General features: G+C 35.3%; 1 protein-coding gene across 1 annotated transcript; it reads left to right on the top strand.

Moving 5' to 3' along the window:
• Positions 1–11,093: 11,093 nt before the first annotated feature.
• LOC140890282 (heavy metal-associated isoprenylated plant protein 47-like) lies at positions 11,094–11,547 on the top strand. The gene is made up of 2 exons (XM_073298043.1): positions 11,094–11,211; positions 11,329–11,547. The coding sequence occupies exons 1-2, from the start codon at positions 11,094–11,096 to the stop codon at positions 11,469–11,471; spliced, it is 261 nt and encodes an 86-aa protein (XP_073154144.1). The 3' UTR covers positions 11,472–11,547.
• The last annotated feature ends 246 nt before the right edge of the window (positions 11,548–11,793 follow it).

The following is an 11,793-nucleotide window of genomic DNA, read 5'->3' as shown; positions in this document are numbered from 1 at the left end:
AAGTCATCGGAACCAGTTCCCTTGTAACTCGATTTACTATTTGGAACAACAGGAAAAAGGAACTTACCAAGGAGTGATAAATATTGGAGAATTGGAAGTTCAAATCTGGGGAATTCCAGGAAAATAAATGGATCAGCTCATTCTTGGTCTAAAATTTCTGGAGGACCATAAACCATGGAAACGCCTTGAAAAAGGAATATAGTTCATGGCAAAAGAAAAGACTTGGAGGATTCAATAAGAATTCTACGAAATGAAAAACCAAGAGAATTGGATAAGGGACAATCCCTTAATCAGATTCGAAAACTCTGTTCACAAACAGAGGAAGAAGCAACTGCTGAAATTAGTAAGTCATGAACATGATTTACTAGAACGCATTGAAGAAGTAGAAATGTGTAACCATACTCTACCTTCTGAGGCCTTAGAAAAACTAAAGGTAAATAATCATAATCGGATTACTGAATTACAACACAGTCTGTTAAAAATGGCGGGGCCATTTAGTAATCCCTTTAAAAAATGACAACAAGTCCTTTCTCCATATACATTCCGATAGGGATGTTGTATGAACAATATAAGGCTGAGTACTTTGCAGCTTATATTGACTCGGGAGCAGGAATTTGTACAGCAAAAAAAGGAGTCTTCCCTGAAGAATGTGAAGAAGAATTGCGAAAAATTACTGGACGAGATTTCTCTCGAAGAATTTTAATTCTTTGCAAAGGAATAAAACAAGTAGAGATCCTTATTGGAGGTGCAGGTCAAACACCTTGGTACAAGGTACAAACACCACCAATCTATTTCCATGATACAGGAGCTGATATCCTGTTAGGAAATAACTTCTTACAAATGTTTAAGAAGTACACACAAGACAATGAGTCAAGAAAACTTATGTTCACTACAATTTGTGATCATAAAATTATAGTTCAAAGACTCAAGGTTGCTTTTTATCGACAATTGACGATAATATTTCGCAGCCAGCGTGGTAATAAAGGACAATTTTTTCACCCGAAAATGAAAGATCCAAGAAGGTTTGGAGAAACCATGTTGAAAATAACAACAGAACAAGAACTCCAAACAGAGGATATGGAGCTTCTCAAGGTAACTCTAAATCACAGAGATATAGAGTTAGAAAATAAGGTATCCTTTGAAGATGTCAAAAAGAGACTCAAAAAAAGTTACAACGAGCATCCTTTGGTATGGTGGGATAGAAATCAACTCAAAGCCAGTCTTACTTTAAAGGAAGGCAAAGAGTATGAATTCGTCAGATATAAGCCTATCTCGATGAACATAACAGATCAAAAGGATATGAGAATGATTATCAAGGAACATTTGGACCTTGGTTTAATCAAAGAAGGAGTTTCACCATATAACAGCCCAGGTTTTCTGGTTAGAAATCATGGTGAAATAAAAAGAGGGAAACCCAGGCTAGTTATTAACTACACCATGATTTCTAACCAGAAAACCTGGTTATTAACTACCAAGGTATTAATAAAATCCTGGAGTTTGATGGGTACTTCATACCAAGTAGATAACACCTAATTAGCTGTGTACAAAATGCTAGAGTGTTCTCAAAATTTGATTGTAAGTATGGATTTTACCAGATTCGAATGGAAGAAGGTAGTAAGAAATTCACAGCCTTCTCCACTCCACAAGGACACTATATTTGGGAAGTTATGTCTATGGAATTGACTAATGCACCCCAGATATTTCAAAAAAAGATGGATAACCTTTTTAAAGATTATTTCAACTTTATGTTTGTTTATATTGATGATATTCTGATAGCATCAAAAAACATAGACGAACACGTTAAACAATTAGAGATTTTCTCTAAAATTTATAAATGATAAGTGCATTTTGTATGCATTAGTTTGTGACATTTTTATATATAATTTTGTGTGCATTCATATTGTTTTTATGTGTTTTTATTTTTTTTAGTTCATGTGTGTGTATTTCACTTCTCCGGTTAATTTTGTAGGAAAATGAATTTTTGAAGAGTTAATTACGGAGCAGCCTTGATCTAAAAATCATATTTAATTTTAGAAAGATCCAAATCCGATCTCCACCGTTCAGAATAAATTTCAAAGTGTTTTGAAGATGCAGTACAAATTTCAGGTCAATCCGACGGCTAGAACTCAAGATATGAATTTTTCAAAATCGTCGCTCGGAGCAGGTTGAAGGTTGCGCTGATGGTGAGAGTTGTTGCGCGTTTGCACAACAATAGGCGCAAACAAACATGGAAAAGGCGCTATCGCGCATCAAGGATTGTGTTTGGTGCTAAAGAGATGAGTTCAGCGCTTGACAAGGCTCAATCGCGCAAGTCTTTAGCATTTCAGAAATTAAAGAACGCGCGCGGGCGAGATTTACACTTCGCGCGCGCAAGAGGAAATTCCAGAGAATTGTGAGCAGAACGCGCGCAAGCGAGCGTCTACGTCGTGCGAGCGCAGAGAGAATGTCTGAGCCACTGTTTATTATAACTGCGCGCGCGCGAGGATCTCATGGCTCACGCGCGCGTGTCGTGAAGAGAGTTATTTCCGAGAATTTCTTGTTACGTAAGGAATTAATTTTTTAGGAAATTAAAATACTATAAATAGGAGTTTTCAATATTTTTGAAGGGTTTCGAAGTTCCAGAACGCGCACAACACAGAGGAGGCGGCTACAAGGCTTGGAAGAGAAGATTTCTTCTTTCTTTTTTTCTTTTTATTTTTATTTTTTAATTATTATTTTTAATTATTGAGTAGTTTATTTTCAACCAAGACGACGTGATTGGGCCGAACAAATTCATGTAGAAAACTTGGATGTTTGTTTGAGATTTTTCAGAGTTGATTTTATTTTATTGATTGTTAGATTTATATTTATCTTGTGAATAGTCTGATCAACTGTTTGCTTGCATGTTAATCAATTCCAAATCGACAGAGGAGGTTTTGATTTTGATCACTCTGATAATTAACATATTGTAAAACTGACTAGAAATAGAATTCGGTTTCATTATGTGGTTTGGGTGTAAACTGAATTTTCACAAATATTTAATGCATTCAAATTTGATTAGAATTACAAAAGATTAGTTCATCAATATTTGAATAGGTTTGATTGTTCTAGAAATAGTCCTTTGAACAAATTAGGAGAATTCCCGTGAATTAAGATTATTTCTTAAGCAGTTTTTATTTTATATTCTTATTTTATTTAATTCAAAATATTTTCTATTATTTTGTCTAGATTAAGTAAAATAATTAAATCTTGAGAATTGACAACAGTTCCTGTGGGATCGATACTTGGACTCTCAGTCCACTTTACTATTACTTGACCTGGTGCGCTTGCCAGTAGATTTTTATCAAATCGATTTAGCCGGTCAAGTTTTTGGCGCCGTTGCCGGGGACTGTTTAGTTAATATTAGGATAGATTATTTGCTTGAAACTAGACATTTTTTTTCTTGCATTATTTTTTTATTTTTAATTATTAATTATTTTTTTCTTACTTGTGAGGTACTTGGAGATGGATCATCGACAGGTGTTCACAAGGTTTGGCCAACAATACTCGGAGCCTTTCCATGCTGCTTGGGGGAGATTCAATGATTTGACTAACAGGTTTAGATGTCATGATTTTTTGAACTACACTCTAGTTCAAAATTTTTATGGTGGTTTGGATGAGATTACAAGAAGTTGGGTAGATTCTGGAGCTTTGGCCACTGGCAGTCACTTGTTCAGCAGAGATGAAAACAGTGCGATGCACTTGTTAAATGATATGGCAGATTTCGACTACCATTGGCATTGTAATCCTTCACTGCAGGGTTGGAGTCACCAATATCCTTCAGATATCGACTCTGAAAATTTTTTGAACCAACCACCGGAGCGTCAAGAAGAGTGTGTAGGGTATTTTGAGGATCATGTGGCTCAGTTGGAGAATATTTTGCGGCAACAGACAGAGACAAATCAATTCTTAGAAAGCCGTATCAAGTCTTGGAGTCTTTTGGATGAACAGATTGCGCTTCTTAGAGAACCAATTTTTGAGATCTGCCAAGAGAGTGAACTAACTGAGCCAGCGCATGAAGAAATAATTTTTGAGGAATTTTCTTGTGAAGAAGAGCCAATAGTGGGCTTGGAGGAGGAAGAAACATACAAGGCTACAGATTTTACCTCGTCAATGGTCATTTCATGTACACCGTTAGAAGATTATTTCTTGCCATTGACGCCACCTCCAAAATATTCCATCCTCCATGAGCTTCAGCCTGCAATCCGAGTCTCCTTCCGAACTGATCAGTTCCGACTGAGTGTTATTGGACCGACAAGCTTCCCATGCATATATCACGCCAAGCTTGAGGGCGAAGGAAATCAAAACCCATACGTAGAGTCGTATGATTCTTACTATGGGCGACAACCGCTCTTTGATGGTTGCTTCTGCATAGTCGGGCTGTAGACTATAAACTTAGCGCTTACTGGGAGGCAACCCAGAGTTCTTTCCCTTGTTTTTTATTTTATTCTTGGTTTTTTTTATTTAATTTTTACTTCTTTCCCATTCCAGTTTGCCGAGCCTGCCGATATACACAGTTTGTTGCTTCTGTCCCAGCTGATACTGTCAAGAAGGAAGAGGATGAATCGAAAACCAGGGGAATGTTATTTTTGTTCTCATTGTGTTTTTTGTTCGTCTTTGCATTTGTGTGTTTGTTATGCATTCTGTTAATTGTTTTGAAGCATTGAGGGCAATGCTTTGGATAAGTATGGGGGGGTAGAATAGTTTATTTGCATTGTTTGTATTGCATCTGTCATGTTTCGTGTTTGTTTTCATATTGTTTGTTTAAGTTCGTTTGTGTTGTCTTGCATGAGTAGGATGAGTCATGGTAGCCAATGATGATGAAGTTTATTTGAAAAAAAAAAAAATTTTGAAAATTTTTGCTCTTGACTGGACATGAGAAACTATAGGTTGAACCATGAATATTTTTAAGCACTAATGTTAGACCAGTGAATTGTAGCGAAAGATTTGATGAAGTTTCTGTCTGTTTGACCATTGCACGGCAATAGGTGATTTGTGGATCTTGATTGTGTTTTATGAATTTTGATGAGGCTCTAGTAAGACACTTATGATCTTGGGCGAACCTAGAGGAAAAAAAAATTATTCAATTCCATCCGGGCCTTGAAAGGATTAAAATCCTAAAAAAAAACATTAAATTTAAGGCTAAGTATACGGATTAAATGGTATTGATGCTCCATCCGGGCTATAGACGAGGGAATTAGAAAGAAAAAATAGAATGATTTTTCGTATCCTAGCCAGTTATAGCTAAGTCAGCGGGTAATTATTGGGGCTAAAGCAATACCGGGTGCAAAATCCGGAGGTGTGTAATTTATTATCTCAAGGGAGGTGGGTTTGTCTAGAGGTCGTTGGAAGGAATGTGCACTTGAAAAGTGAAACTTGCAATAATTTGTCACAGGTCGCTAAGCAGATTTGAGACGAATTCGGTCTAAGTTGCATGAAACTGGAATGACATTTCACATACACACGTTCACGTTAAACCGAAAGTGTATTATGAAAAGTTGAGAGCATGTTTGTGTTTTTGATTTGTTGGTAATTGAACTTCTCAGAGGCTGTGCACATTCATGACTTATCCTTACTTATGTTTTTGTTTGCATTTTGTTTTTGCATGTCTTGCTCGAGGGCGAGCAAGAGTTAAGTATGGGGGTGTTGATAAGTGCATTTTGTATGCATTAGTTTGTGACATTTTTATATATAATTTTGTGTGCATTCATATTGTTTTTATGTGTTTTAGTTCATGTGTGTGTATTTCACTTCTCCGGTTAATTTTGTAGGAAAATGAATTTTTGAAGAGTTAATTACGGAGCAGCCTTGATCTAAAAATCATATTTAATTTTAGAGAGATCAAAATCCGATCTCCACCGTTCAAAATGAATTTCAAGGTGTTTTGAAGCTGCAGTCCAAATTTCAGGTCAATCCGACGGCTAGAACTCAAGATATGAATTTTTCAAAATCGTCGCTCGGAGCAGGTTGAAGGTTGCGCTGATGGTGAGAGTTGTTGCGCGTTTGCACAACAATAGGCGCAAACAAACATGGAGAAGGTGCTATCGCGCATCAAAGATTGTGTTTGGCGCTAAAGAGATGAGTTCAGCGCTTGACAAGGCGCAATCGCGCAACTCTTTAACTTTCAGAAATTAAAGAACGCGCGCGGGCGAGCTTTACACCTCGCACGCGCGCAAGAGGAAATTCCAGAGAATTGTGAGAAGAACGCGCGCGAGCGAGCGTCTACGTCGCGCGAGCGCAGAGAGGATGTTTGAGCCACTGTTTATTATAACTGCGCGCGCGCGAGGATCTCATGGCGCACGCGCGCGTGTCGTGAAGAGAGTTATTTCCGAGAATTTCTTGTTACGTAAGGAATTAATTTTTTAGGGAATTAAAATACTATAAATAGGAGTTTTCAATATTTTTGAAGGGTTCCGAAGTTCCAGAATGCGCACAACACAGAGAAGGCGGCTACAAGGCTTGGGAGAGAAGATTTCTTCTTTCTTTTCTTCTTTTTATTTTTATTTTTGAATTATTATTTTTAATTATTGAGTAGTTTATTTTCAACCAAGACGGCGTGATTGGGCCGAACAAATTCATGTAGAAAACTTGGATGTTTGTTTGGGATTTTTCAGAGTTGATTTTATTTTATTGATTGTTAGATTTATATTTATCTTGTGAATAGTCTGATCAACTGTTTGCTTGCATGTTAATCAATTCCAAATCAACAGAGGAGGTTTTGATTTTGATCACTCTGATAATTAACATATTGTAAAACTGACTAGAAATAGAATTCGGTTTCATTATGTGGTTTGGGTGTAAATTGAATTTTCACAAATATTTAATGCATTCAAATTTGATTAGAATTACGAAAGATTAGTTCATCAATATTTGAATAGGTTTGATTGTTCTAGAAATAGTCCTTTGAACAAATTAGGAAAATTTCCGTGAATTAAGATTAAATCTGAGTCCTGAATCGACTACATGTTACAAGATTTGTTCGGTACCTACGTGTGTCTTGGTTGTCTTTATTTTAATTATTTTTATCTTTAGTTATTTTTATTCGTATTTTTTAAGCAGTTTTTATTTTATATTCTTATTTTATTTAATTCAAAATATTTTCTATTATTTTGTCTAGATTAAGTAAAATAATTAAATCTTGAGAATTGACAACAGTTCCTGTGGGATCGATACTTGGACTCTCAGTCCACTTTATTATTACTTGACCTGGTGCGCTTGCCAGTAGATTTTTATCAAACCGATTTAGCCGGTCAGTAAACAAGAAGGACTGGTCTTATCTGAAAAGAAAGCAGTCATAGCAACAAGGAAAATTGAATTTCTTGGTATTGAGATTGATGAAACTGGAATAATTCTGCAACCTCATATTGTGGAAAAGGTAAAGAATTTTCCAGATAAACTAAAAGACGTAAAACAACTCCAGAGTTTTCTTGGAGTAGTTAATTTTGCAGGGATGTTCATTAACAACCTAGCAATGTACAGAAAGGTGTTCAGTCCTTTGTTAAAAAAGGATGCTAGGTTTATATGGACCGATGACCATACTAAAGGGGTAAACCAATTAAAAGAGATATGTAAGAATCTCCGAAAAATGGCTATACTCTTAGATGAAGATGATCTGGTATTATTTACGGATGCCAGTGACGATTGGTGGGCAGCAGTCCTTACCAAGATCACTTCAGATGGAGAAATACCATGCAGATAATGTAGCGGTATTTTTTCAGAATCAGAGGCCATCAGATGACATATCAACGAAAAGGAATTTTATGCAGTTAAAAGGGATTTTGAAAAATGATCATTATTTTTACTTGCTAAAAAATTCACTCTGAAGGTTGATAACACCCAGGTAAAAGCTTTCCTAAGAAATAAAATTGAATCTAAACCTGAGCAAGCTAGGTTATTAAGATGGCAAGCATTATGTCAAAATTATATTTTTGATATTGTTATTATTAAATCTCATGAAAATATTCTTGTAGATTTCTTAATAAGAGATGGAAGGCAGTGACGTGGATTCCATCATGAAAATGCAGAGACATCTCAGGGAACACCTTGGGTTGCTTCAAACCGAGTTCAACCAGTTAGCCATTAATGCTGAAATGGCCGGCAGGTTACAACAAGCTGATCGGATCAAATTATCTAATCGAATTACAGGATGTATGCAAGCTCAAACACAACTATGGGCTGCTATTCAAGGGCCAATTGTGAAGGCTATAGAGAAACCATTGGTTTCTCATAAACAAGATATGATAAAACCATTGGTTTTACAAAAAAAAAAAAAATACAACCACCGTTTGGAAAACAAGATGTTGATGAAGCTAAAACTCAAGAAACAAGTGCTAATCTATCATCAGCTTTTGATGATCTAGATGAAGCAACAATTGATGAGGATTCCTCATCAAGTCAACCCTACGCCTCTGGGGTAAAAGATGAAGAGATCAATCTTAGGCCCAACACTGACAAGGGCAAATCTAAGATCGATACTAACCCAACTATTATTTCTCCATTTCAGGTTTATCAACAAAGGTGGGAGAAATTAAGTACAAGAAGTGAAATTAACCCTAACACTTGTAGGGTTGATGTGGCAGAGATATATCCAAGGGTTTGGCTAAAAAACAATGTCAATCCTAAGGATGTAAAGCTCTGGTATGAATTTGGAGTCTTGGCCTCAGTTTATACAACATCACCAAGCTTCCCGGAGATATCTCAGTTACCGAAATGGATTCAGGAAGCAGTCCAAGAAACATGGGCAAATAACGACCATTTGTCCAGAGGAGATGTTCTTGAGTTATACTTTTTCAGTGCAGCTCCGGAACCAACAGTGAAAGGATCACACGAACCCTTTCATTTCATCAAACTAAGAAGACCTGATATAAATAGTCACAAATTTATCAAGGATCCTAAAACTGAAGAAATACCCTTAATGTCCACTTTCGGGAAAAATGAGATCTCAACCAGAAGGGCATGGGGTATTTGGGTCTGTCTTACTGAGATGGACAAAGTCAAGTTTCCATTTAAATTTTATCATAATTCTGTGAATGAATCGTTCCTGTTAAACACAATGACAGGGAAAACTACAGCCTTTGCGGAAGAACTCTTTGAAAAGAAGAGAAATATTTTGTGGAACAACAAGCTGCCGGGGAGTAAAGAAACTCGCCGAAAATTTTGTAACATGGCTCATATTGGACAATGGTCAGAGAATATCTGCTCAGAATGCCCAAATCAAAAGGAGCCAGAATTTGGAAAAACCTTTAGACCCCGAACGGATCGAAAGGATTTTTCCGAGACAAGCAAAGGTGGACAAGGACCACTGAAGATGCGTTTTCACAGGGGCCTACTTCAAAAGCAAAAGATGCCCCGACAACAATAAAGCAAACATGTGAGGAGAATAAAGTCAAAAGAAAGTGGCAGACATGTGATTCCTCTACTAGTAAAAGATGCCATCAATAATGGCATAAAGAATACAAGACAGGTGCCTCCTCCACTAGTAAAAGATGTCATCAATAATGGCATAAAAAAATACAAGACAACTGTAAGATTTCCTGAATTTTCTCGGTGAAACGAGTGGAACCTCAGCTATAAATACAAGCGTTCAAGGAAGCTGAAGATATCGATCATTCCCTTCAGTTTTCTTACAAATAAATTGTTGTAATATTTCTCTTTCTATTATATTAAGTTTTCTTTCATGTATTTCAAGAACAAAGCTACTATAAGTAGCTAAACAAGTTGTCTTCTCCTCTTCAAAGGAGTTGATTTATGTAATAATATTATGTCTGAATAATTTTTTTAAAGCCTCTTGTTCTTTTATTCTCATATTTTATAATTAAATTTATATATCATACGCCTTAAGGTAGAAAACGAATTAAGGCTGTGCTAGGTGTCATTGAAGGAGCTTGTGCAGAAACCATCTGTTGTGACTGCGTGGTTGGAGTGTGAGGAGCACTTCGTAAAACTCGGCAGGTATGACCCGACGACATTTTGGTCAAAGAGGTATTTGAATTTAATTCATCTTACGGAAGCATGTTGGAAACCTTGCGTAACTGATAGTCTTGCATGGCTGGGACTGGTTCGATAGGTTAACAATGCCACGTACAAAGGATTAGTTACTAAATAATATTTAATTCAAAAATGGGGACCACTAGGGAGTTGAAATAAAGAAAATTGTGGTTAGGGAGTTAAGACTTAAGATAAAGATTGAAGGGCTGGTAGGGATTTTTAAATCATTAACCATTTTTTAATATCAATTTTTAAGATGATGATAATAATAATAATAATAATAATAATAATAATAATAATAATAATAATAATAATAATATCGTCGATACAATTAATCTCACTTGAGATAATGGAGTTGGTGGAATTGCTAAATACATTAATGGGAATGAAACTGAAATGAGAGAAACTATTTCTTCTGATCATTTTAATTTAAAGTTTTTTTCGTTGCAAATATTTAAATAAATTTCCAATGTAACTAATGTACACTCAAGCATGAAATTTAACCAAGAAGATTGAATCCACAAAAGTATTTAATTTTCTGTTTGAATTAACCTATATATCTATAGTCTTCTACAGATTTATCCGGTGTGTGCGATTTTCAGATTACGATAAATATTCAGAGTTTATCGATCTAGTACTATACACATCCGAAAAGTAGTGATTGAGTTCCCAGTCATCATTTTGAGAACGAAGATGACGATGATGGCAATACATAAAATTGGAAATATATAATTTTACCCTTTTGACCTTTTGGTCGTTCTCAAACCATATCGAAATGTTTATGTTTCTAATTCTATAAACAAAAATAGATAGACGTTTTCTGTAAGCAAATATAAATTGTGGCAAATTCTTTTATTAATTTATTTAATTCTTAAAGTCATTTTCATGCAATGAACACGCAAACCCTTCATACAATATATATGTGTAGCTAGCCTCATGTGAACTGTGTGCTAATTATATATATACATACTGAAGTACTTTTTACACATTTTTCAATGTTCAACAATTATGAAGGTATGGATCGAATTCTAATAATATTCATTGGATTATAATTTGATCAGTTGATCGAATTCTTATGAATATTATTTATGGTTTTTTTTAAAAAAAAAAAAAAAACTTTTTTGCAGCAAAAAATTGTGTTTCGAGTACAGATTTGTCGTTGCAAGTGCCCCAGAGAAGCATTAGTCGTTGCTTCTAAAGCAAAGGGTACTTCTTCTCTAAATTATCTGTTTTTTTTATTTTTTATGTAGGAAGAACATATATTATATATCTTTGAAAAAAACAAAAAAAACAAAAAACGATAGTTTGCAAAAATGTGTGCAGGGGTTGAATCAGTGGAATTAGAGGGACAGGAAAAAGATCTAGTGGCCGTGGTCGGAGATGGCATCGACATAGTCGACTTGGCCGATAGATTAAGGAAGAAACTCGGTCGTGCGGGCATCGTTCGAGTTTCCCCGTTGGATTAGTTTGTAATTTGTGCTCACTAAATAATATTGTAAGTATTAACTTAATTTTATTTCTACCCATTCCATTAACATAAAACAAAAAAAAATAAAAAATTCTTGTGTATATAACTGTTGCACGGTGTATTTTGTGAGACGAATCTCAAATCTAACTCGATCAATGAAAAAATGTTATTTTTTACATCAAAAATACGTATTACTAATTTTTCTTAAGTATTATTGACCTATATCACAAAAGACCTACTCTTCAATCAATCGATATGCACGAGAGATCCACTTGCTTGCGATACTATATTTATTGAATATATTTAAATGAATATTCACA

Source organism: Henckelia pumila, chromosome 3 (assembly GCF_033568475.1).
Source record: "Henckelia pumila isolate YLH828 chromosome 3, ASM3356847v2, whole genome shotgun sequence".
Classification (NCBI taxonomy): Eukaryota; Viridiplantae; Streptophyta; class Magnoliopsida; order Lamiales; family Gesneriaceae; genus Henckelia; species Henckelia pumila.
The sequence above is the reverse complement of the archived record's forward strand: the minus strand, read 5'-3'. Positions and strand labels throughout refer to the sequence as shown.

Bases quoted from the DNA above. Each gene is read 5' to 3' on its own strand.
- LOC140890282 (XM_073298043.1), top strand. From the start codon at position 11,094: ATGGTTTTTTTTAAAAAAAAAAAAAAAACTTTTTTGCAGCAAAAAATT. The intron at 11,212-11,328 runs GTACTTCTTCTC...AAATGTGTGCAG, and splicing joins CGTTGCTTCTAAAGCAAAGG to GGGTTGAATCAGTGGAATTA.